This window comes from Talpa occidentalis, unplaced genomic scaffold (genome assembly GCF_014898055.3).
Source record: "Talpa occidentalis isolate TD23 unplaced genomic scaffold, MPIMG_talOcc4v2.1 talOcc4.9, whole genome shotgun sequence".
In the NCBI taxonomy this organism is placed as follows: Eukaryota; Metazoa; Chordata; class Mammalia; order Eulipotyphla; family Talpidae; genus Talpa; species Talpa occidentalis.
The window spans coordinates 32,512,999-32,537,633 of record NW_023605305.1 but is presented as its reverse complement, the minus strand read 5'-3'; the positions used below and the strand labels follow the sequence as shown (position 1 = coordinate 32,537,633).

The window sequence follows — 24,635 nt, the reverse complement described above, 5'->3', positions numbered from 1 at the left end:
CCACTAAAACCTTTTCCACCCTAATTCTCTGACACTAAGTTGATTATTGGTTGAGTCGAATTTAAACCTAGGAATTTTGGATTGCCATTATAATTTGGAGTTGACTGTGGTGTTCAGAGAATTGTTTTGGAGTTACACTAATCAGTTAGCTAGTAAGTGGCAGAATCTGGATTCTAGGTGGCTGAGTTTTTAAACTCTTGGGAGTAAATTAGAGTCCTCATTTCTGTTATGAGATCATTAATATTATCTGCCTTAAGATTGTTGTGAGGACGTATATGAGATAATACATGAAAAACACATAGCACACAAAATTATCTTTAGTATATTTGACTATTATGATTGTTACCTAGAACCTACTTCTCAACGAAGTTTGCCCTGCTCATTTGGTTTACAAGCTTTCACAGATATTATTACAGGCACACATCCATGCTGGATTTATAGCAGGCCTATGATGAGGTGGCTTAATAATTCATTTGACACTAAATTGATTGACTCACATGTATCTTTGCTGTGTACCTGGCATTCCTTAATGCCATATAAATGTTTGCTATCAATAATATTCTATGTGCCAGATCTAGGGGATATAGAGACAGGAGTTCCTTCCCTTGAGAATCTGCATATCTTTTGAGGGGAGATGGGTAAATAATAGATTTAGATTTGTTTAATGTGGGAAGTGCAGTGATAACTACCATATAGTGCATGGTGGTTAAATGGTAGAGAAAGCCAATGGCTGTTTACATAGGACACTCCTACAAGTTGGCATTTGAACTTTGAGAACTTAAAAATGTTATCTGGGGAAGACTGGCTCAGGTAGATTACATTCATTATTTTTATTTTTATTTATTTATTTTTTAAAGATTTATTTATGCATCCAAGAACTAGGGTATAGGCCAGAGGGGTGTGTGTGGGGGGGGGAGGTGAGAGGATTCACCAGAAACAGTGGGGAACAGCAAAGGCAGATTGACCGAAATACACTGCTGAGGGGAGCAGTGGGCGAGTCAGGAGAGGTCTGTTGCACCATGTGGGTCACCTCCCTGGCTGAGGATAGAACTGGTGCCACAGTGGCTGCTGATAGTTTCATAGTGCTGAGACTTAACCCCTTGTGCCACCAGGGAGGCCCTATTCATTATTTAAAAAAACTTTTTCCTCTCTGATTATAAAGTATTATAGATAAATTGGAAAACAAATTATAGTAAAACCCATAGTCCCAATAACTGCTATTATGTTTCAGTGTGTTTGCTATTATGTTTCATTTTCTTTTCTCTATAGATTTGTATAATGCAAACCATAGATAATTTTGTATTCAGTTTTTTAATTTTAACATGATACCAATGAAAATTTTTCACTGACATTTTTGTACATTATTCTTTGTCTTCATAAACTAGTCATTTTACTAAATTTCAAGAAGTTGAATTGCTAGATTTTAATTTTTTTGTTTTGTTTTTAAGTGGATTGCCCTTGATGGTGATTATCCATAAATCCTGGTGTGGAGCTTGCAAAGGTAAGCTGATTTCTCAAATATTACGATTTAAAAATTAACAACACTGGGCCTCCCCTGTGGTGCAGCAGTTGAGCGCTGGGTTGCGAAGCTGCCCGCAGCCTCTGCGGTGCCAGTTGGATCCCCGGCCACCGGGTGAGGGTCCCACATGGCGTGCAGACCTCTCCTGCCACCCACTGCTCCCCTCAGAAGTGTACTTCGTCAGTTTGTCTGCTCTGCTCTCCCCTCTGGCTCTAGTGAATTCTCTCACCCTCCCGCACTTCTGACTGTACCCAGTGCTTGTATAAATAAATCTTAAAAAAAAAAAATTAACAACATTAACTCTGTCTCAGAACTGCTGATTGCTTTAGGTAATACCAAAGAAATATATGATGTAAATTCCCTGCCCTTAACAAATTTGTAATTATATTTGCAAGGAATTTTTATAGGGAAGGTGAGGCAATTAAGATGTGGTAGTGTAGACTAAGTGCTAAAATTATCATATAGATAGTAAAACTTAGAGGAAGCTGAAATTATGCATAGCAACATGAGAAGTGGTTGGAGAAGTCTTCCTGGAGGAGGTGGGAAGGAAATTAGAGCCCACGGTTATCTAACTAGCATGTATTCTTCCTGCTGTACCACCTGCCACTTCCAGGTTTTGTCTTACTATGTCACACTTAATGAAATCCTAATTGGCAAGGAGCATAAAATTAGTGTAAATAATAAGTGTAATAGTATAGTATTGTTACTCCATTGCTTATTCTTCAAAAGAAGTTACTGAAATGTGGCTATAAAAAGCAAATGGTAATAATTTTTTTATTTGTTAGCCATTACCTATGTTTTATAGATGACATAAAAGCTTCAGAAAAATGAAGTAAATTACTCAAGATCATATAGTTATGTGAGTTAAGTATCAGAAGTAGGGTCAGAATTCAGGGTTTCTGATCTTCGGTGTTAAAAAGGTTCAGTTATATGAATCAACACAATAAGTTAAGGCGCAGATATGATAATGATGTTTTCTTATATTCCAAATCTTTTTTCCTCCCAGCTTTAAAGCCCAAATTTGCAGAATCTACAGAAATTTCAGAACTCTCCCATAATTTTGTAATGGTAAATCTTGAGGTAAGACTTTAAGATTTTCTCCTTTCTGTTATGATTTTAAGTCTTTGCTGTCTTAGAATTAGCATCTTGAATGATGTAAAATCATTTTGAGCAGGGATGGCTACCTGTATGTGTGTTTTTCTCTTCACCTTCAAGGTTTGTGTCAGATATGATAGCCATCCAGCATTCACTTGTGGGAGGAGGTAGGAGAAGAGAGATTGGATAATATGACTGTTAAGATCCTTTATATTTTGTCTATGATTATGACATATTTTACATCTTTGTGTAACTGAACTAAAGGTATAATCTCATGTGCAGGCCACAACTCCCTGCAAAATGTGTTGCAAATGAGTACCTACTCTGCTGGGCTTGTGTGTACTACCTTCTTATTTATGCCTTAGATATCATTTACATACTCCATGTAGATGACAGGCCTTGGAATTCTAAGTCATAATGTCAGACCTGAGAGTTGGAAGGGATTTTTAGCCCACTGGTGCAGTCCCAATTTTATAGAAAGCATCTCAGATCTGGCAGAGTTAGGTGATTAAATCAAGATCATAGAGCCTAGTAAGTGCTAAGAATAGGTACTATGACCTAGCTGTGCTGCCATTTAGGTTAGACTATTCAAAGCACTCAAGGCAAAATTATGTTACAATTTGAAGACATGACCCCATTAAATTCCTAAAATGTGAACCACACCGTAAATGACAAAATTACTGTTGATTCCTCTGCATGTGAACTTTTCATAAGTTTCTAAATTAGAGTCACTATTCAGTGTCAACAGAAATATCTTCTGTGAACATTCTCCAGCTTTAGAGGTTTCTTAAAAAGAAAGCTGATTGTGTGGTTGAATCTCTTTGAAGACCAACTCTACAATTGTAGCTAAAATGTCAGTGTGAATAATTCATGCTTTCAAGAATACTATGTGCAAGTGAGTGATGCAGATATTTAGATTCAGCAGTGAATAAAACAGACAAAATTCCCTGCTTTTATTGAAATTTCATATAGGGAATTAAATATGAGGAGACACACAAGTAAAATAAGTCAGATGGTGATAAATGCTGTGGCTAAAATTGAAGGATGGAGGGGGTTGTTTGCAATTTTTAATAGGTGGCTGGAAACGCTGACATTTGAGCAAAGATGTACAGCAAAGGGAGCCATGTGGATAATGGGGGATGCGGCCAGCAGAGAGGAGGAGCAAGGACAGAACTGTTAGGTACAGCAGCAACAGATGAGTATGGTTGAAGAAGACAGAGCAAGGGACAGTCATGAAGCTAGAGGAGTATCTATCATTGTGGGACCTCTTGGGCCACTGTGGGGACCTGGGACTTCACCCTAGGGGAGTGGGAAAGCCTCTAGAAGGGTTTGAGGAAAGAGGAGAGATGATCTAACGTAAGATTTACACTTAGGATGAAGAGGAGCCGAAGGATGAGGATTTCAGCCCCGACGGGGGCTATATTCCCCGCATCCTCTTCCTGGGTGAGAGGAAGCTCTGGATCCATGATGCATGAGGAGAGTTGAGTGAACCAGCTGTGATTCCATCTAGTGAAACTATATGGGGGTAGCTAAAAAACAAAATGAACAAAATCAATTTTAAGAAAGAGTGGGGGCATTCTGAACACCGGAAACTCAAGTTTTGGGAATACTTTCTTAGTAACCGATTGCTTCTGTGAGCAGTATGTGAGTATTCATCATCCATTGCTCACTCAGCAGTCATTCGTGTATCAGCTCTATGGCTTGTGCTTCAGGGAGGGAGCCACAAATTCCACCTTGAAGACCACATTGGAGCTGAGGCAGTAGGATACTATAACCAGACAAATATCTTTCCACTAACAATTTTATAAAAGATATTTAACAACTACCTAATCTCTGCTCAGTATTCTGCTAGAGTCAATGGTGGAAAAACAAAAATATAGCATCCCACTCTCATCAAGTAGGAAGGGAAGATGCCAGGAAGAGGGAGCAGCATAGCCAAGGCATGGGGGAGTTGTGTTCGAGAACTACGAAGAATCCATTGTGATTGTAATATAAAACGCAAGGGCCAGGGTGGTGAGATAATGAGCAGGTCTTGTTTCCCAGAAAGCCTTCTACCATATCATGTTTGAAGTTCCTCCCTGTGGTAATTACCATAACCCCTATGTTATTTCGTCCATCATAGATCCCAGTGGCAAGGTGCGTCCTGAAATCATCAATGAGAATGGAAACCCCAGCTATAAATATTTCTACGTCAGTGCTGAGCAAGGTATGATTTTACTGAAAGAGTGTTTGCTCTGCTAGATTAACTAGGATGAACCACATGCAAGGATTATGATAGGAAACTCATTTCAACATTATAATTGGAGCATTTCCTGCATGATTAGCCTTTGACTAGATCTTGCATAGAATTTAGGAAAAAGATAAGACTGATCTCCTTCCCTGGGTATTTAAAATCATGTTGGAGAACTAATTGACCCACAGGAAACTGAAGAACTGAGCCTTACAGTCAATCACTTACCCATGGTCTCACAGTAAGTCCAAAGCCAGTCCTGTACTTATTTTTTCCACTGCGCTCATGCTACTCTTCCTATAAAAATTTAGAGGAAAGAGAATACTGTTAGCCAAACAAGTTATGAGGTTCATAGATAATAGACTGTATAATTTAACTGAACCTGGAAGGATAAGAATTTGTCTCTGTGGACAGATGTGAGGAGGACATTTCAAGCTACAGAAGCAAGGGAAGGAGGGAGGCTGTAGCTGAACATGGAGAATGTAAGGCTTGCTAGAGGAGATGATTAACTGAACTGATTCCTGAAGGATGAGACCTAGCAAGCAAAAGAATGTGAAAAGCATATTCTAGGCAGAGAGAACATCAGCATAAATAGGTGAAGGAAGGGTGATTCATGAGTCTACTCATGCTCTTTTTTTCAAATTCATTTTTTTATTATTTTTTAATTTTATATATTTTTACATCATTTTTCATTTTTGCACAATGCATGCATTTTCATCTTGGTTATAGTCCCCATACAATTCCCACCTCTCCTTGTTTTGATCCTATTTCCTCCTCCCCCTCTGTAGTGTCTCTGGTTTATAGTTGCTTGTTGATTTTGATTTTTACTTTATTATAATTAGTCTTTTTCCTGGTTCCTTATTTAGGTTTTCTAAATTCCTGCTATGAGTGAGACCATCTGCTATTTTTCTTTTTCTTTCTGGCTTATTTTGCTGAACATGATCCCTTCCAGCTCCATCCATGTTGCTGCAAATTGCATACTTATGCTCTTTTGATCTCTAATCCTTTGACACAAATATTTTAGAGGCAGGGGTTAGAATTCATGCCATGTATTGTCCCTGTTTTCCTTCTAAAGGTCCCCCTGCCACCTGTCAAAGGGGATTTTTTGCTCAGTTGCCATGTCCCCTATTGCCAGGCTTCTAGTTTGTTGACCACTTTATGCTTCACATCCTTGGTGTTCTTATTTCTCAGAATAGGAATAGAGATGTGGAGATTATTGTCTCCTTCCCATGGGTAAGGAGAATGTCATCTTCCTTAGCCAAATGCTGATTAGAGGTTAGATTCCCAACTCTTGACCCTTGATTTACCTTTCCTTTAGAATTTTATCCAAGTTACACTCATCTCCACACTGGCATCATTCCTAACAAATTAGTCCCAATGTGGACACGAGACCCTTGCCTGCATTCCCCCATGGTTCAGCTGACATGAAACTGGAAGGAACATTCAAACCTGGCTTTACTAAAGGTATAGGCAGAACAAAAGGGAAAAAAAACTAACTATACTATCTGGCTTTTACAAGACTCTAAATTTGCTTTCTCAGATTCCCAAACTCTCACTCAACCTAGCTCCTGACTGTCCATTGTATAAGGAGCCCATATCAAAATATCTGCCTTTCTTAAAGTGTAAATCCATAAAAGAGATGTCCCAAGATGAACAAGAAATTTTATCTTCCATCACCTAAGGCCTTCCTTCCGGGTTTCTCTCTCTCTCTCTCTCTCTCTCTCTTCACTTACAAACTTGGCTTCTTCTGTGTATGATTGATGGTAGAAATGACTACTTCTTGCAATAAAGACTGCCCCATCCCAGCACACATACACTCACATGGCAGTGTAACCTATTACCACCATAGGGAATGAAATGAATACAACTTTCATCTGAAAAATATAATGGGATGATGGGAAGTTATTTCCTAGTTCTTTAATGTTGGGGGAACATACATTCTCACTGGGGTTCAACCCTAATCCTCAAGGGTGAGCCCAAGTAACTGCTAACATTTTTATAGTTTTTCATAATTTATAAAGTACTTTTATGATCCATTCTCATTTAATTTTTATAATAATCCTGTGTGAAGTAACACTATCTCATTTCATAGATGAGGAAACAAATTCAAAGAGATAAATGCTTTCCAGGGCTAAAATCTAGAAACTAGAAATAGAGTTCAGTGCTCATCTCATTTATCTACCAAAATGTAAAAATCTATTTTGATTGTCAAATATTAAAGTTCTGCTTCATACTTCTTTCCTAATCTTTATTTCAGTTGTTCAGGGGATGAAGGAAGCTCAGGAAAAGCTGACGGGAGATGCGTTCAGAGAGAAACATCTTCAAGATGAGTTGTAACCTGAATGTGTTGCTTCTCTCATCAAAATTAGCATTCTGGAAGGAAAGCCACAGGGGAGGGAATATTGAAAAATTGTTCAGAACAATAAAATCAACCAGGAAACATTGCTGCTGCCTGCTTGGGAAGGAGCTCTTTCACTGTGAAAGAGTTCTGCAATCAGAAGCTGACCTCCATGTTTTTGGATCCACGAGAGTTTTGCAAATTTCCTTCTACTGGCCCCCTGACCTAAGTATATTTGTCTTTGAATGTAAAGAAAGATACCTTTTATCACAAAACTTGAGCCATTTGGAGATTTACTCCTGACACTTAAGTATTTGAATCATTTCCCATTTCTTCTTGCTATATTCATTTGGGTGGTGAAAGGAAATCAGTAGCATCTTTTCTACATTGTTAAATTTGCAGAAATAGCTTAGTATTTAAAACCACAAGCCCTAAATGTAAACCAGTAATTCTAGCCCCACCAAGGAAACCAGCCTTTTTCTTCACTTTTTCTCCTGGAAATAATCTTGGACTTCTTCCTGAATCCCTGAAAATCCCTTTCTCTTCTGCTTGGGCTTCCCTGTTTGCACGCATGCATCTGCAGGAACGGCTGTGTGCCTGGACTCAGCCCTCGCTGGAAGCATGCTTCCCTCTGTTAATGTTTGAGAAACTCAAACCTTCAGGTCCTAGAAGGAGCCATTTTTGTCAAGCTGTCAACTGTATTTTTGTATTGGGGTTAACAAAAGAAATATTGTTCCATTAAACTTTAATAAAATTTTAAAAGGAAGTGTATTGTGATGGTCTTTTGGTTTTAGAGAATGGAGAGAGGAATAGAGATGAGGAGGGGACCTAGGATTCCTGCTAATGCACCTCCCATATTGAAATGGGTGTTCAGAGTTCATCTTTTCTACTTTTTTTTAAGAATTTTTTTTTATTAAAGATTTATCTATTTATTTATATAAGCACTGGGTACAGTCAGAAGCACGGGAGGGCAAGAGAACTCACCAGAGCCAGAGCAGGGAGCAGAAAAGGCAGACGGACGAAGTACACTACTGAGGGGAGCAGAGGGCAGCAGGAGAGGTCTGCGCACCATGTGGCACCCCCACCTGGTGGCCAGGGATCCAACTGGCCCTGCAGAGGCTGCAGGCAGCCCTGCAACCCAGGGCTCAACAGCCGTGCCACCGGGGAGGCCCATTCTACTTTTTTTTTTTACAGATTTATTTATTTATGCATACAAGAGCTGGGGTACAGGCCAGAGGTGCAGAGGGTGAGAGAATTCACCAGAGACAGAGTGGGGAACAGAACAGGCAGATTGAGTAGCGGGCGAGACAGGAGAGGTCTGCTGCGCCATGTGGGTTTCTCCCTGCCCGGCCGGGGATCGAACTGGAGAGGCTACGGATTGCTTCTTAGTGCGCTGCCTAACCCCTTGCGCCACTGGGGAGGCCCAGTTTCCATATTTTCAGTCCCTATATGCAAGAGATTGTAGTTCCCCTTTAGAGCACAAGAGGGAGTTTGAGACTGAACCTTTGCAAAGGGTCACCTGGTTAATTTACCAGTCATCATCTTTAAGCCCTTGCAGAAAGACAATAAGGAGATGTACTTCGAAAATTAGAAAGGCAACCTGACTTATCTTACAGATTGTAAGGGAGTGGTAACTGTTTCTCAGTTCCCTGGACATGTATTTGCAGGGGGAAGTCACTGGCAAGCATAATGACTTAGTGTAAAAGCTGTCAGATCCCTTAAAGTAGCTGATGTTTTTAAATAACCTAGTATGCACCACCTATTTTACATATTTTATCACTTTTAATTAATTTTCTTAAAGAGTCAGTGAAATAATACTTCTTTCCATTTTACAGATGAGCAACCTGTGTGATCCATAGAAATTCACCATATACCTAATGAATGCTGAAAGTTAGATTTGAGCGCAGACCTCTCTGATTCCAAACCAAATCATTTGCCCTTTTGATAATTCCACATTGGCTTACTTTTAGAAAGCCTTAGGGTTTATTTTAACTAAATTCCCTTATTTAACAGAGATGGATTAGAAAGGGGGCTGGTCAGAGGTGAGTAATAAATGATGAGACCAAAGGGGGACTTTTTGCCACGTGAACACCCTGACCACAAACTATAACTGTGCTCATGTCAAAGCTGTGTAAGCACCTTGCAAGAGGGAGGCTTTGGGATTGGTTAGGATTGGTCTCACTCTGGGAAAATTGCCCCTCAGCAGCCACCAAGTCTCATCTCTAAAATGGGCTGACTCCTTCTCCTTCATCAAAGGTCTCAACCCAAATGTCATCTCCACTCTCCTCTGAGAGTATTTCCCTGTTTAATCATTCTAACATCATTCCTATGCCTACCCACTTTCTATCCCATCATCTCGTCGGAATATTTCCTTAAATGTGCTTATTCCTAAGTAAAATAATATATTTTATTGACATATATTATTTGTCTCCTCTTCTAGGATTCACAACCTCTGTATGAGCAGGGATTCTGTCTGTTAGGTTCATGTTTTTTTCTGTGCCTAGGACACTGCTAAATGTTGGCATGCACTAGCAATCAACAAATCTTTGTGGAATAAATGAGTGATATAATGATGAAAGAACTAGGATCTGAAGATGAAGTCTAGGAATATTTCAGCAAAGAAGAGGATTTTCTTAACTACAAGAATTGCCCAAAGACAAAGCAGTCTTCCCTGTAGGAGGTAGTCTCTCCATCATTGGGGATGGTCTTATCAAGGCTATAAAGGGGCACCTATGTTGGATTGGTGGGAGAAGGCTAATTTCAGGTTCCTTTGGCTTCTAAGCAAATATTGTTTTGAACTAAAACCAAGTGCTAATTAGTCACTGTTGATGTTAAGTTATGGACTGAGTATCCTGCATTTTTAATAACCAGGTAAAGAGAGACCCAGAGGGTAGGGGAGGCAGAGACAAGGGGATTGACAGTACTGTTGATAGATTCTGTTCTGGGCTCTGTGAGTGTGGCTTGATTGAGGTGCTGGTGGGCTTACTTAAATCTGAATAAAATAAAGATATTAATCAATAGTCATTACCAGTGCAGTTGCTTTAACCACTGGTCTTTTTGTTTCCCTTCTTCTGGACCATTATTTCCTTTTCCCATGGAGAATGATACTACCCCAGTTAGAAAGCTCTCCTAGTTGCCTCAATTTCCTTTTCCCCCAGCTATATCTCAGCAGCCACCAAGTCTTGTTAATTTCATCCCCTTAAATACCACTGCATCTCCCAATTCAGATCTCATTTCTCTTTTGAAGTCATTGCAACAGCCTTCTCTCTGGTCTCCCTGTGCCCTGGATCTAAGAACCTCCAATCCATGTCCAATTGTGGCGGCTAAGCTCTTCCTAAAGTACAAATTTGGCTGAATCTTACCCCTGGATACAACCCTGTAACAGTAATACAACACCATGATCATTGAGTCCATCATTCTAAGCGTGGTTCCAGAGTCCCTGGTTGACCTGGCTTAGCTCTCCCACTCACTCATCATCGATATGATTCCCATCACATTTGAGCTTCCAGAGACTTATGACCTTTAAAATCCCCTGAAGACTTCACATTGCTTAACATATTTGGGCCTTTTGCTCATTCTGGTCCAGCTACCTGGTTTGCTTGCCATGAGTTTAACTCCTACTTATCCTTAAAGACTCAGATTAATTCTCAACTGTGCATCCCAGACTTACCATTGGGACTAGCCTAGCTCTCAGCTCCTCCCTGCTGATCTTTCTTGTCTCACAGTGATAAGTCATACATGTCTTGCCAATTTTTTGACTGATTTTAGTCCTGGCTTTCCCTATTTTCTGTAGCTCAGAAACCATGGGCTAGTTATTTCTTTCTTACATTCAAAATGGTATGAGTCAGTGCCCACTTTGTAGGTTTATTGTGAATGTTAAATGAGATGGTAGATGTGAGAAATCCATTGTGAGTATTTGTATACCTATTCAGCAAATATCCTCTGACCCCTTCTAAGGATGACCCAGGATAGTAGTGTGAACTTTGCCTTGTGAAACTCAATCTAGTGGATCTTAGAGCTTGTACCAGATCTTAAAGCCTGTACCAGTCCTTTGGGTCAAGGACTGTTTGTTATTTATCCTTGAACAATTAGGAGATATTTGGTGGGTGGATGAGTGGTCATGAATTAACAAATGAAAAAGTGAATGATATTCCAGGTAGAGGAGGAAACTCATGCAAATTCATGGAAATGTTATTGTTAAAAAATAAAATTCATCCAATAAAATTCAGTGACCTAATTGGCTTTATTGAACAATTCATAAATCAGGCAGCATCCTTATCTAGCAAGTAGAAAGGTTCTGCAAAGGCTTGCACAAAATGGAAAGTTTTATAGCCAGAAAGAGTGTAGGACTAGGTTTTTAGCAAAATAAAGATTCAGGCAAACCAATTTTTCCTTAAAGGAAGGTGGGGGGAGCTTAATGTAAATTATCTCACCAGTGCTAACCAAGAAATCCCAGATTTTTTGGTTTAGAATTCAACTTTTGGGGAGAGCCTGAAACTACAATTATGTTAGATATTAAGGCTTATTGGTGGTGTGGCAAGAATGACTCCATTTTGGGTCTGTTGTTTCTTTTTTTTTTTTTTAACATTATGGAACTGGTCACATTCAGGGAACCACAAGTAGTTTGATGCTGTTGGAGCTCAGAGTGTGATGGGGCAGTGTCCAAAATTGGGGCTAGAGTGTGGGTGGGACTAGACCACAAGGACCATATGTGCATATTAAACAGATGGACTTCAGAGTATAACAGTGGGGGTGGCGTGGACTTTAAATGGCTTTTAGAAAGACTCCTCTGCTACAGTGTGGATTACAGGAGTAGCTAGGAAGCTATTGTGGGGATAGGATAATGAGGAGGCTGAGGCCATAAAATGGAGAGAAAAGGTTGGACTGGAGAGCCCTCAGCAGGTAGAAGGTACTGGCTTTGGTGATGGATTGTTAGATGTATAAGGGAGAAGGGTTGGTAGGTGTGGTCTGGCTATTCACATGTTGGATGTTTCTGTGTGCAGGGCTCAAATTCCACCTCTGCTAGCTGCTGTGTTAACCAGTTTTACCTCATAATATGATCCAGGAAGAGAATGTACCAGCATACTCATTTATTTTACAAATGAAGAAATGTTCATGGAGAAGGAAACAATGATTATGCATGAAGTGGCATTTAAGATACTCATCATTTTCCTCATTATTCAAATCTATTGTCACTTTTGTAGTAGAATGGTTACAGATCATAGATTTCCCTTTCCGGTACCCATGATCCTTTGTGATGTGATTTTGCTCTTCTTCCCAATCAGATGCAGAGTTTATTCTCTACCTCTTTGAATCTGGTTTGGGCTGACCAATAGAATGCAGTGATGTTGTGCAACTTCTGAGACTAGGCCTTAAGAGATTGTATCTTACACATTCACCTTCTTGGTATGCAGCCCTGGGACCACCACATAAACTGGGTTAGACTACTAGTGGATCAGAAGCCACATGGAGATCTATGACACCTAACTCTTAACCAGCACTAGCTGCCAGACCTTTGGATGAGGACATCTCAAACCTTACAGTCCAGCTCATCTTCAGGCTGAACAAAGCTTAAGAATGTCTCTTGGAACTAAAAGTAAAACCAGCAAGCCACAAACCCATTCAACCACTGACAAAATTATGAGAGATAATTTTTTGCTGTTATAAGCCACTAAATTTTGGGGAGTGGTTTCTTACGTAGCTCTAACAACTTCTGTGTTCCTGTTATCAGTGAGTGGCTCGATTGTTTACTTGGTTGTTTTAACCAATCCCCCTTTTCCCCCTTGTATATTCTTTTTTTTTTTAAAGATTTATTTATTTATGCATACAGGAGCTGGGGTACAGGCCAGGGGTGTGTGGTGGGTGGGGGCGAGAGGATTCACTAGGAAAAGAGTGGGGAACAGAACAGGCAACTGACTGAAATACACTGCTGAGGGGAGCAGCTGGTGAGGCAGGAAAGGACTGCTGCTCCTTGTGTGTTGCTCCCTGGCCTGTGGGGATTGAACTGCTGAAGTGGCTGGCAACAGCTTGATAACACTATCTTTAACCCCTGAGCCACCAGGGAGGCCCTCCCTTGTATATCCTATTGAACCTGTCACCAACTCCAGGGATTTTTTTCCATGTCAAGTCCCTCTACTTTCTACTTTCCCCATTGCTATGACATGAGTTCTGGTCTTCTTTCTCTCTCACCTGGCTTATTTCAGCGATTTCTAACTGTGTTCCCTTCTCCTATCTCCCTGCTCCCTCCCTTTTCCAAAGTGTCATACCCACCATGGTCAGAGCTGTCTTTCTTATATCCACATGCAACTGTATTACTCCATCATTTGAAACCTTTTCTTGCAAGGGAAATCCCAGATCTCAAACATGGTTTATGAGGTCTTAGACCATCTGACTCGTTGTCTATCTTTCAGCCCCATCTTCCTCTGCTCCTCTCCTTGACCCTTGTGTTTCTGGAGTTGCTTAACAGTTTCTGGTGACTTTTGGTACCTACCCCAGCTCCCCCATTGCATGGGGCAATCCACTGAAGGAGTCAGATGAAACCACCTGACCTGTCTACACACCTACGCTCCCAGGTTGGCCATGAGAAACTCACACTGGTATGTAGATTTGCACCTGGTAAAGATTTGAACATTCCAAATGACGTCCACACTTATGCTACTAAGAGACTGTCCTTCATTCAATAAAAAGCATCAGTTATATATTTCATGTAAAAATCAGGAGCTGGAGAAGGTTGAGTACTCTGACAACTAGAATAGATTTAAGAAAATATTGCTCGTAGGACTTTTAATTACAATTGCATTCACTGATCAACCAAAATTCTGTGATCTAATAGAAAGAACCTGACGTTGGAGTTAGATCTGGAATTTAGTTCTGTCATTTACCATATTGTGATCACGGGCAAATCACTTCATCTTTCTGACTTCTATTTCCTCATCTATAAAAAGAAGGTGACAGAACTTCTCCGGTGGCTCAGCGGCTAAGCGCTGGTTTATCCCCTGCCACCAGGCGAGGGTCCCACATGGTGCACAGACCTCTCCTGCCGCCCGCTGCTCCCCTCAGCAGTGTACTTCGTCAGTCTGCCTGCTCTGCTCCCCACTATGCTCTGGTGAATTCTCTCACCCTCTCACCTTCTGACTGTACCCAGTGCTTGTGTAAATAAATAAATAAATCTTTAAAAAAAAAAAAAGAAGGTGACAATGAATACTTTGCATGTTTGTATTGAGGACTGAGGTAAAAGATGTGAACAAGTATAGCACATTTTAGTAACTAATCTTTATAGTTGTTAGCCAATTTGATCCAAGACAAAAGGTAGAATTTTTGTCTTTCTCCCTTTTCTTACTTGTGCATTTGGATCTGGAAATGAAGATAGTTTAATATAATGTGACATATTTTGCTCTTTCTGGGGGTCACCTGCTAGTCAATAGGGAGGTAATTGGATTGTATCATTTATGCAACCCAAATGTCAGATATGGTCAGTCTGCCCCTTATGGTCAAAGTGCTATGAGTTTAAACCTTAATTTTTACATTGTCTAACCTTTGTAAGTTTCTAGCTCTCCCTCAGATTTCTACAAATTCCATGAGAACTTGTACTATCATATTTACAGAGCACTCAAAGACAGAAGTCTCTAGTCTGCTTTTTTTAACACATACCTAACAAAGGCCATTGCTTAATTTCCCTAATCACTCATGCTCTCTCTCAGAAAGCATTCCTGAGTGTAATGGCCTTTACTGAAGTCTTGAGAGTCAAAGAAAGTGGTTACATCATATCATGACAAACAACGTATCCCGTTTTAGACATTCCAGTGTTTAAACACTCTGTTGTCCACCTTCCACGAGATGGTTTCTTCTGACCCTTAACCCATATATCAGCTACACCTACACTGACTTTCTTACTCATCTTTTTCTTTTTCCCATCCTAACTTTATCACCTCTCTCTCACATTTTGCCTAGTGAGTTTCAAATTCTTCATTTTTTATGCAGAGCAATCTAATTTCCCTCCTTCTCAAACACATATCCACACTCTTCAAGACCTTGACTAAGACAAAAGGACCTTCTGTGCAGGAGAGTCTACCCTTCTTGGAAGGCATTTCTGGTTTTAAATAGTATTTTTTTCTTACTATAATGACCATAGTGTGTCTTTATTATTGAGTGCTTACTATACACCTGGCACTCTATCACATGTTTTCCAGTAGTGACCTCACTTTTTTTTTTAAGATTTATTTTTATTTATGCATACAAGAACTGGGGTGTAGGCCAGAGGTGTGAGGAGCAGGGTGAGAAGATTCACCTGAGACAGAGCAGTTTGCAGAACAGGCAGGTCTACTGAAATACACTGCTGGGGGGAGCAGCGGGGTGAGACAGGAGAGGTCTGCTGTGCCATGTGAGTCAGCTCCCTGGCCAGGGATCAAACTCATGCCCAGTGGCTGGAGATAGCTTGATAGCACTGAAACTTTAATCTCTGCACTACCAAGGAGGTCCTGACCTCACTTTCTTATCTAATCTCCTTAGTGACTCTGGGAGACAGGTAGCTCTCACTACTGCTGTTTCCACAAATGAGGATGAAGTGTGTGTGTCATAAAAATGAGATAATTTGCATAAGAACAGGTGGTAGAACATGGGCTAAAAAATGAGATCTGGTCCCAAGCACTCTTTGGACACAAAGAACACACTCTTTCTACTCTACTACATGGCCTTTCAAGGGAAGGAGAAAAAAGAGTAATCAAAGACCTGAGGCTATGTAAATGCAATACCATCTGTTCTCATATTGTTTCACAGCTTTGAAAGGATGTTTTATATGTCATCTCATTATTCCCATGAAGAATGAATAATCATTATCATCACACCCATTTTGAAATGAGGAAACTAGGGCCTTGTGGCAGAAAGGGAGTGAAGGAACAGGCAATGTGTGCTACTTGATTTTGAGATCACAGAGATATTAGTTCTGGGTGATTACAAAGTTCAGGGTGTGATCAGGGGAGCTGTCAGCTGAGGTGATATGAAGAGGAGACCAAAGACTGAGGAACCAGGAAACCACATGGCTACTAAAGTCATCAGGGAGATGGTGGGATGGGGTTGGTGAGGACAACCATGAGCCAGGAATTTCATCACAAAATGGAATTCTCATCACAAAATGAACAATTGGGAGCCCAGGATATCCTGAGGGATAGAAGGTGATATGACTGGAGAACAAAGAAAATGGAATTTTTGTAAAAGGTGGAAGTGGCAATTCAACCTGAATTTTTGGCTTTGTGATGAGTTGGGAGTAGGAAAGTGAGAAACCATAAGAAGAGTCCTGGAGGAGGTCAAGTTTCAATAAAGGCAAAGAAGTAACTTGAGTACTCATTGAAGAAACAGATGGTGTAGGAGAGTTTATTGACAAAGGAACAGGGTTCTAGAAGGCATAGTGGAGAGGGCTTTCAGAGAGGTTGATACAGGGAAGGAGTGTGAAAAGGAGGGGGCTACAATAGTAAAAGGATGAGACAGAGAAATCAGGAACCCGGAGGGGCTGTGAGTTGGGTAGTTTTCCAGGTTGGAGAGAAAAACTACATGAAGATTCATCACAGAATTGTGGGGGAAATGGTATCTGACTGAGATCTCTAAGATTAGGGTGGGGAGACAGTAGGGGAAAGGGCAGTGATTCTAAACCAAAGCTAGCAGCTGGCTCCTGTCATCTCAGAAGACTTGAAGTGAAGTCTAGGTCAGGATGGGAGGTTGGGATGTTAATTACCTCTTGTACCTGCCTCGGCCTGACAGAGCTGTAACTTCCTGATGACCAGGAAAGAAGCTTTTCTTACTCCAAACTAATGCAGGTAATGGGGGAGGGGGTCATGGAAAGTTTTTGTTTTTGTATTAAGAGGGTTGATGGTAACATGATGACATTTAGAACAATCACTCAGGCTGCTGGTGTAGAAAACGATTTGTAGAGTGGAGGCAGTGAGGCCTATTAGAAGGTTATTATTTAGGGCCGGTAAGAAGTGATGAGGGGTCCTCCTTGGTGGTGCAAGGGGTTAAGTCATAGCACTAGGAAGCTCTCTGCAACCCCCACAGCAGGAGTTCAATCCCAGGCCAGGGAGCTAACCCACATGCCACAGCAGACCTCTCCTGACTCCCCTGCTGCTTCCCTTAGCAGTTTATTTCAGTCAATCCACCTGTTTTGCTCCCTACTCTATCTCTGGTGAATCGTCTCACCATCCCTACTCCCCCACCTCTGGTCTACACCCCAGCTCTTGTATGCATAAATTAATTAATTAAATATATCTTTAAAAAAAAAGAAGTGATGAGGCCTGACCAGGGTGAGGGTCACAGCTGGGGAGATGCAGAGGAAGGACAGGGAGAGGGTCAGTTAAGGAGGTGTTGTTATCAGGCTGATAGAGTAAAGGACAATGCCCGGGTTTCTGTCTTAGTTTCCTTAGTCAGTCGTCTAGATTCTGCCTCTCTCTCCCTGAGCTTTGTGAACATGAGGCCATATAATGGACAGGCAGGACACTCATCTATCAACACCTCATCATCAAATCTCCCTGATAACTCTAGTAAGTTAAGTCTATGGAACGAGGTGTGAGAATTAAGATGAACCCTAATAGTCATCCAGAAGTTGGGGAGTGCGGGTCCCCCAAGATATCCTCAGATTCCCTACACCTGCCCAAAACGGGGGTCCGGGAGAGGTAGGGGGCGGGACGAGCATGGACCCCGCCCCTGGGCGGGGCGTGGGTGGGGCCGGGACCTGGCTTGTCTAGCAGAGCAGAGCTGTAGCGGGAGCCTCATCCTTAAGTCGCCGCTGTGGGGACCAGTCCCGACCCACATCACCCGGCACCACCCGCTTCCAGAACCTGGTTGCGCCTTCTGCCGCCCGCTGCCAGCTCCCGCGGCCTCGCTGTTCTCACAGGGAACCGATCGCTGGTCCCGCACCCGAGTCCCAGGTAAGGGGCGCGGCCGCTGCACCCCGCGGGCTGAGCACAGGGACCGAGCCCGGCGCGGGGCGCCAGGGACGGCGAGCGAGCGCTGAGGAGCACGAGGCGACGGAGTGAAGGCCGAGCAGAAGAGGCTGAGGGAGGCCGCCGAGGACGGGGCTCCGTGGCAGGGAAGGTCGCTTAGCCTGGGGAGGGGGCGCTGAGGGGCGTCTACTCGGACTGTGAAGGCCGCTGGGGGAGCTCTCAGGGCGGGGGTAGCGAGAGTGAGGGACAAGTAAGAGGGCGCGGGCCTGGGGTGAAAAGGATGAGTGGTTACTGGAGCACAGTGAGGGATCGTTGCGGGGGGCGGGGGGGGGTATCCCGGGTGGGGGTCGTTGGGAGCCAGGAAAATGCAAGGAAGGAGCTGAGAGGGGGCAGTGAGGGACAGTGAAGCCCAGGGACAGTGAAGAGGAGAGGATTGAGGGGCGCGAGGGCCAGGGAAGGGAGTGGAGGTGAAGAGCAATTGGAAGGGCACTGGGTTGGGGGTATGGTCATTTGAGGTGAAGAGCAGTGAAGTGATGAGGTGAAGGGGCCCTGGGCAGGAGGGAGATGCTGATGGAGAGAGGGTAAAGGGATGAAGAGACAAGAGTACGGAGAGCTGGGAGCCAAAGGGTGTAGAGCTGGGTAAGGGCAAGGGGAGTAACCTTGAGGGGGGGAAATGGGTGGGGTTTGCCTGTGGAAATCTTGGAAGAACGGGAAGATGGGAGGCAATCCAGACTGTGTCTACCCAGACTGCAGAGGCAGGGGATGGGGAGCTGGCAGAGGGAGAGGCCAATGGCCTTGGATATGGGCAGTGGGTGTCTGAGCTCCCTCCAGGGATGGGCATGAGGGGAATGGAGGCTCTGGAATGGAGCAGAGGTCTGGTGGCTGGGAGTGAAGGAATTGTTAGGGAACTTAAGAGCGTTTAGGGTGGTAGATACACTGGATCTGGTTGAGGGAGAGGCCAGGTGGGGCTTGTGGTGTGAGAGTGGAAAGATATGGGGGCCCAGAGTAGAGTCCTTGGGTTTTCAGCACTAGCTGTATCTTAGCATCTCAGAAGGCTGAGGAGTGGGCACGGGCACTGGGCCCTGTTACACTGCCACCTGGTATCACAGACAAGAAGAGAATGATGGACCGAAAGATTCATCCATAGGTCATCTCTGTTCTGGAATCTAAGTGTGGGAAGGGCTTTTAAGGAAGGCTGGGTGGCAGTCTGGAAGCTGATAGAGTTGTGGAGGGGAGCTGGAGAGAGAGGGTCCTCCATTCCCAGATTCTCAGAATCCAGATGGCAAGGGGTGGAGGATAGTAAAAAGAGTGGATTGGGTGTGTGCGCAGGTGGATACCCACCTGTTCTGTGCCTATAATGGGCGGAAGACATTGGAAGTCCATGAAAAAGACCTATCTATGGTAGTGGGAGCCCTGGCGCTATGTATGCCAGAGAAAAGATGTTTTGCCAGAGGGTGGGTCTGTGAATACTTCGTGGTTATGAAGGATTTAGCTAGCAGTGGAGGTGTGTATATTTATTATCAGAAGAAACAATATGGGGAAAAGCTGAAGTGATCTTTTGTTTAAGATATAAATCTCCACTTTTTAAGGATTATGATGTAAAGGGTGGCATCAGTAATCTATAGAAGATGTTTCAGTAGCTTTCTCTCTAACCTTGTGGTTCTCCATCTCCCCAGACTGCATCACAGGAGCTCAATGAATGCTGGACAATTGAATTGTGGTGTTCTCCTGTCTCAGTTTCCTCATCTAACCCCAATAATTGTTGTGAGAAGCAAACATGATAAAGTGGGTGAAAAGAGATTTGTAAACTGGAAAGCACTGCACACAAGACAGAGACTACTGATGTAATTATGCAGGTGTTGCCTACATTCTGGAAAGATAGAATACAATGGCAGCACCTAGTAGAATATCTGGCATTTTGTAGGTGCTCCATAAATGGCAGCTATCACAATAGCTTCTGTTGTCTATAAAAGATGTGGGTGAAACAGTGAAGAGTTGGGCTGAGCTGGGCTGGATTTGGCTGAGCTGGGCTGGTGGTGATGGGTTGGCAGAGAGAATTGTCTAAAGAAAGGTTAAATTAGTAAAGTTAGTAGATTGTGGTTTTAGGAAGACGGTTGCATATAGTAGGGTGAGATCCACAGTTATCTGACTCCCTCCTATTCTCACCAGTAGATATTTCCCAATAAGATGATGGAATTCCATTTATTGAGTACCTGCTAAATGTTCTATACTATCTAGGTGCTTTACCAACATTACTCGTAATCTTTCCAGGGTCAGTTGGTAGGAGAAAACATGAAATGTACAGATAAGATGTATTTTTTAAATTAACTTATTATTTATGCATACAAGAACTGGGGTACAGGCCAGAGATGTGAGGGTGGTGGTAAGAGGATTCCCCAGAGACAGAGTGGGAAATAGAACAGGTAGATTGACTGAAATATATTGCTGAGGGGAGCAGTGGGCGAGTCAGGAGAGGTCTGCTGCCCCATGTGGGTAGCTCCCTGGCCAGGGATCAAACTCGTGCTGCAGGTGCTGCAGTGGCTGCAGAGAGCTTTATAGTCTGAAAGTTAACCCCTTACGCCACCAGGAAGGCCCAGATAAGATGTATTTTACGGGGTTTATAAAACATTTTCCCATGTATTGATTTTAATTCTTAGAACAGTTTGCCAGGAGTTATTTTATCTTATAGATGGAGGAGACTGAGGCCCAAAGTGTGATCTGCCTAAGGCTATACAATCGCTGAGAGAACCAGGGCTTAATCCAGGTCGCTCTGACTCAGTCTTGTGCTCTTTCCATCAAGAGAGAAGTTTATCCATTTACTTAACTGCATTTATTGAGTTGATCTCTTCTTGCTTGATTTCAGGGCTTTCTTCCTCCCTTGCTTCTTTCCTGGCTTTTTCCTTAGGTTTTTATTTCTGTTGCTTATCAGACTGAAAGGGTTATTTGTTTTTCACACCAACCCTTGGAGGAGCCTTTTCCTTCTTTCCCCTATCCTGGGACCAGGAAAGATTCCCAGATGGTTCCCGGGCCTTCATCTGTATTGCTAGTCACGGAGACAGTGAGCTACCAGGCTCTATCATTTATGCGACTGTCACAAAAGAGAGGAAAGATCTGACTGATGCTTATCTTGCAAATGCCTGTCTGCACACGCCACTGTGCAGGGACCTGTCTGCTCAGATCTGCCTCAGGGGGCTACCCACAGAGATACTTGCCTGTCCTCCAAATGTCTGGGTAGCCACTACCCCCTCCTGAAAAGAAAAGATCTCCTGGGGGGCTTTCATCCAAACATGCCTTCCACAGAACCCCTGGGGCCTCTACTCTCCCTATTCTCACACCATTGACTGGGGAAGCTATGCAGTGTATACTTAAACAGATGTTGACTGCATGGTGTGGCAGGAGCTAGGAAAAAGATGCTCAGCATGCTTTCTTACTCACCCTAAAATTGTGCTTTTTATTTTTCCTAAGCTTAGTTCAATCTGGGAGTCAATAGCTAACAGATGTTCTAGTCTTGACTCTCAATTGATTTACTGTGTGACCTTGGACAATTCTTTTCTTTTTGTGGTGCCTCTATATTTTTTTAAACTGTAAAATGAAGGGGAGTAGATCAGATCAGGCACTGAAATTGTTTTTCATTTTTGTCTCACTCCCCACTCTTGCACTTGCAGCAGACATAGCTAATAAAAGCAAAACACTCTTCCTGCTGATTCTAGAAGAATGTATTTTTCTCAACACAGTGTATGCATGAAGCGTGCTTATGTGTATTCTCCTATTTACAATTCACAGTGGCCTTGGAGGTAGGTAATATTATCATATCATAGATGAGGATACTGAGGCTCAGAGTTCAAATGACGCCCAAGTCACTGAATTACTAAGAAGGGGGTGGAAGGGGAGCAATAACCCAGGTTTTTGTTATGATAAAGCTGCCATTCCAAAATTCCTTCTCATTCTAATAGTCTGAATATAAAGCCAGCTGCATCAGAAACATGAAGACCAATGCTATGACATTTACATTGATATGCTGGCACATGGCAAATGTTCAATAAATGTTTATTGGAAGGAGTCATTTGCCATAAGAATTTATTGTTTGTCCAATGTTGTCAGGGTGTAAGGATTGATAAAACTCAGCTGAATCCCAAAGGGGAAGCAGACAGTTCATTGGAAAATGATCTCAAATAATGGAATCCAGATCATGGGGAGGGCAGTTGAATAGGATTTGACTGCAGAAGTAAATTAAATGGGCCAGTGAAATAATATATATTGAGTACTTCCCATGGGCCAAGAAACCGTGCCAGATTTACTTACATATGGTAACTGCTCATTCTCTTTATACCAAAGATCTGTGAAGTAGGTGGTATTTTCTCTCAGAGAAATGCTATGCCTTTGAGAGGGGATATAATTTGCCCAAGAATTCAGTTGAGGAATAGAACAGGGATTGTAAACTTTCCCATAACACAATGCTGTACCGGGTCTAGTCTCAGCTGTTAGCTGTGAGGATTGTGCAAAGCCTCTTTATTTCTGGCCCTTGGTTTCCTTTTTGACCAAATGAGAATAATAAATTATGTCCTTGCAGTTTTATTTCCCAGGCTTATTTACAGGATAAAATAGATAAAGGACATGAAATTGTGGTAAGGATCAAATTTGTGTTTTGGTAAAGGTTCTCTTTGACCAGCAGTTCCATTTCAGAAATCTCTCCTCAGGAAATAAATAGAAAAGTGAACAAATATTTATGTAAGGAAAGGGTCATTATGGCTTAATTTATAATATTAATAATACAAAATAAATGTACAACATTAAAGATTTGATCATGTGACACATAGGATGCAATGTAATGTAGTTGATTGAAATGATATGGAGATTTTTCTTGTGTTAGTAAGATATTTATGATATAATGTTAATTGCAAAGGAGCAGGATACAAAAATAATAAGTTTGGTCTCAGCTATTAAATATGTCTATATGATATAGACTAGAATGTATGGTTTACTATCATTTATATTAGATAGAAAGTATAAACAGTACAGAAAGCATAAATTATGCTTATATATATAAAGATTTTCTCTGAAGGATACATAGATTGGCAACATGTTTGCCTCTGGGAAACTGGAAGGAAGTGGAACTAGAGATTGGGAATCAGGGGTAGAGGTAGGACTTAATTTATTTTGTTACTGTATTACTTACATGCTAACAATTAAGAAAATAATACAGATAACAAATGGTGATAAAGAAGTCCTTGCAAATAGTAAAAGTTTGTTTGAATTACATTTAATGTGTATCTGATCTTTTAAATGAACAAATAAGATCTAATTTAAAAATAGATGGCGGGCCTCCCTGGTTGCGCAAGGGGTTAAAAAGCAACCTATGAAGCTGTCTGCAGCCACTGCAGCAGGAGTTCAATCCCCAGCCAGGGAGCTACCCACATGACGCAGCTCCTGACTCGCCCGCTGCTCCCCTCAGCAGTGTGTTTCGGTTGATCTGCCTCCTGTTCTGTTCCCAATTCTGTCTCTCTGAATCCTCTCACCTGCCCCTTGCCCCTGCACCTCTGGCCTGTACCCCAGCTCTTGTATGCATAAATAAATCTTTAAAAAAAATAAATGGCACTGGACCACCCTGGTGGCGCAGGGGTTAAAGTCTCAAGCTACTGTCAGCCACCACAGCATGAGTTGGATCCCTGGCCAGGGAGTTGACCTATCTAGCACAGCAGATCTCTCCTGTCTCACTTGCTGCTCCCCTCAGCAGTGTATTTCAGTCAGTCCACCTGCTCTGCTCCCCACTCTGTCTCTGGTGAATCCTCTCACCCCCCGACACCTCTGGCCTACACCCCAGTTTCTGTGACACATACAAAAACCCCAGTTCTTGTATGCATAAATAAATAAATCTTTAACAACAAAAAAATAGATGGTGCTTTGTTACATAAAAGTAAGGGAGAAAATACACTGAAACAGTTAACCATGGCAGTCTCTGAGTGTGTAGAATGTCAGGTAGTTAAAACTTTTCTACACTTTTGTGGTATTTTTCTAATTTAAAAATAATTGCTATGTACTTTCATAGTAGGAAATTTCTCGTGTAAACAAAGAAAGATGACTGGCAGCAGAATAGGGGATAGTGTGAGGTTACTTGCCATGTTTTGGGTTAAAAAGAAAAGCAGAATTTGCTTGAATTACCAATTCCTTAAACAGGTACCATATCTTGTACCACAAAGAACTGAAAAGTTAGGATTATAGACAGTTTAAGCAGGGAAGTCGTTTTTCTCTTCAGTGTCACTTTCTTCTTTCAAAGTGACATGTTGTATACCTGCCAAGCTGAGGGTCTCAGGTAAAGGCTTGAGAGCTGGGGAGAAAGAGAAGGAAGAACAGAGGACCTGGAGGCCAATGGCGGCCCATTTAAGGGCCAGGGCAGCTTACCCAACATAGAGGTCTGACTGTTCTTCAGGAGATCTTTAAACCTTCTGCATTTGTCAGCTCCATATCCTCACAGCTCCTATGATAATCTCATGGTGCTAAATCCACCAGTTTTACTCCCTTTAA

At 42.1% G+C, this 24,635-nt stretch overlaps 2 protein-coding genes and 1 long non-coding RNA gene across 3 annotated transcripts in view; 2 read left to right on the top strand and 1 right to left on the bottom strand.

The window, feature by feature from the left end:
* TXNDC12 (thioredoxin domain containing 12) overlaps positions 1-7,976 on the top strand; it is a 22,853-nt gene extending 14,877 nt beyond the window's left edge. The window contains exons 3-7 of the mRNA XM_037498955.2: positions 1,449-1,501; positions 2,526-2,599; positions 3,988-4,057; positions 4,737-4,820; positions 7,102-7,976. Of these exons, the coding sequence (XP_037354852.1) occupies positions 1,449-1,501; positions 2,526-2,599; positions 3,988-4,057; positions 4,737-4,820; positions 7,102-7,181 (361 nt within the window). The 3' untranslated portion in view covers positions 7,182-7,976. The remainder of the gene's footprint in view (positions 1-1,448; positions 1,502-2,525; positions 2,600-3,987; positions 4,058-4,736; positions 4,821-7,101) is intronic.
* LOC129145157 (uncharacterized) lies at positions 4,108-24,635 on the bottom strand. Its single transcript, XR_008550307.1, has 3 exons — positions 24,513-24,635; positions 5,073-5,141; positions 4,108-4,143 (listed from the first exon to the last, which is right to left on the bottom strand). It is a non-coding gene; the product is annotated as an uncharacterized LOC129145157 (long non-coding RNA).
* The window catches only part of RAB3B (RAB3B, member RAS oncogene family), a 52,123-nt gene continuing 45,414 nt past the window's right edge, over positions 17,927-24,635 (top strand). The window contains exon 1 of the mRNA XM_037498957.2: positions 17,927-18,098. The gene's annotated coding sequence lies outside the window, so the exon portion shown is untranslated. The remainder of the gene's footprint in view (positions 18,099-24,635) is intronic.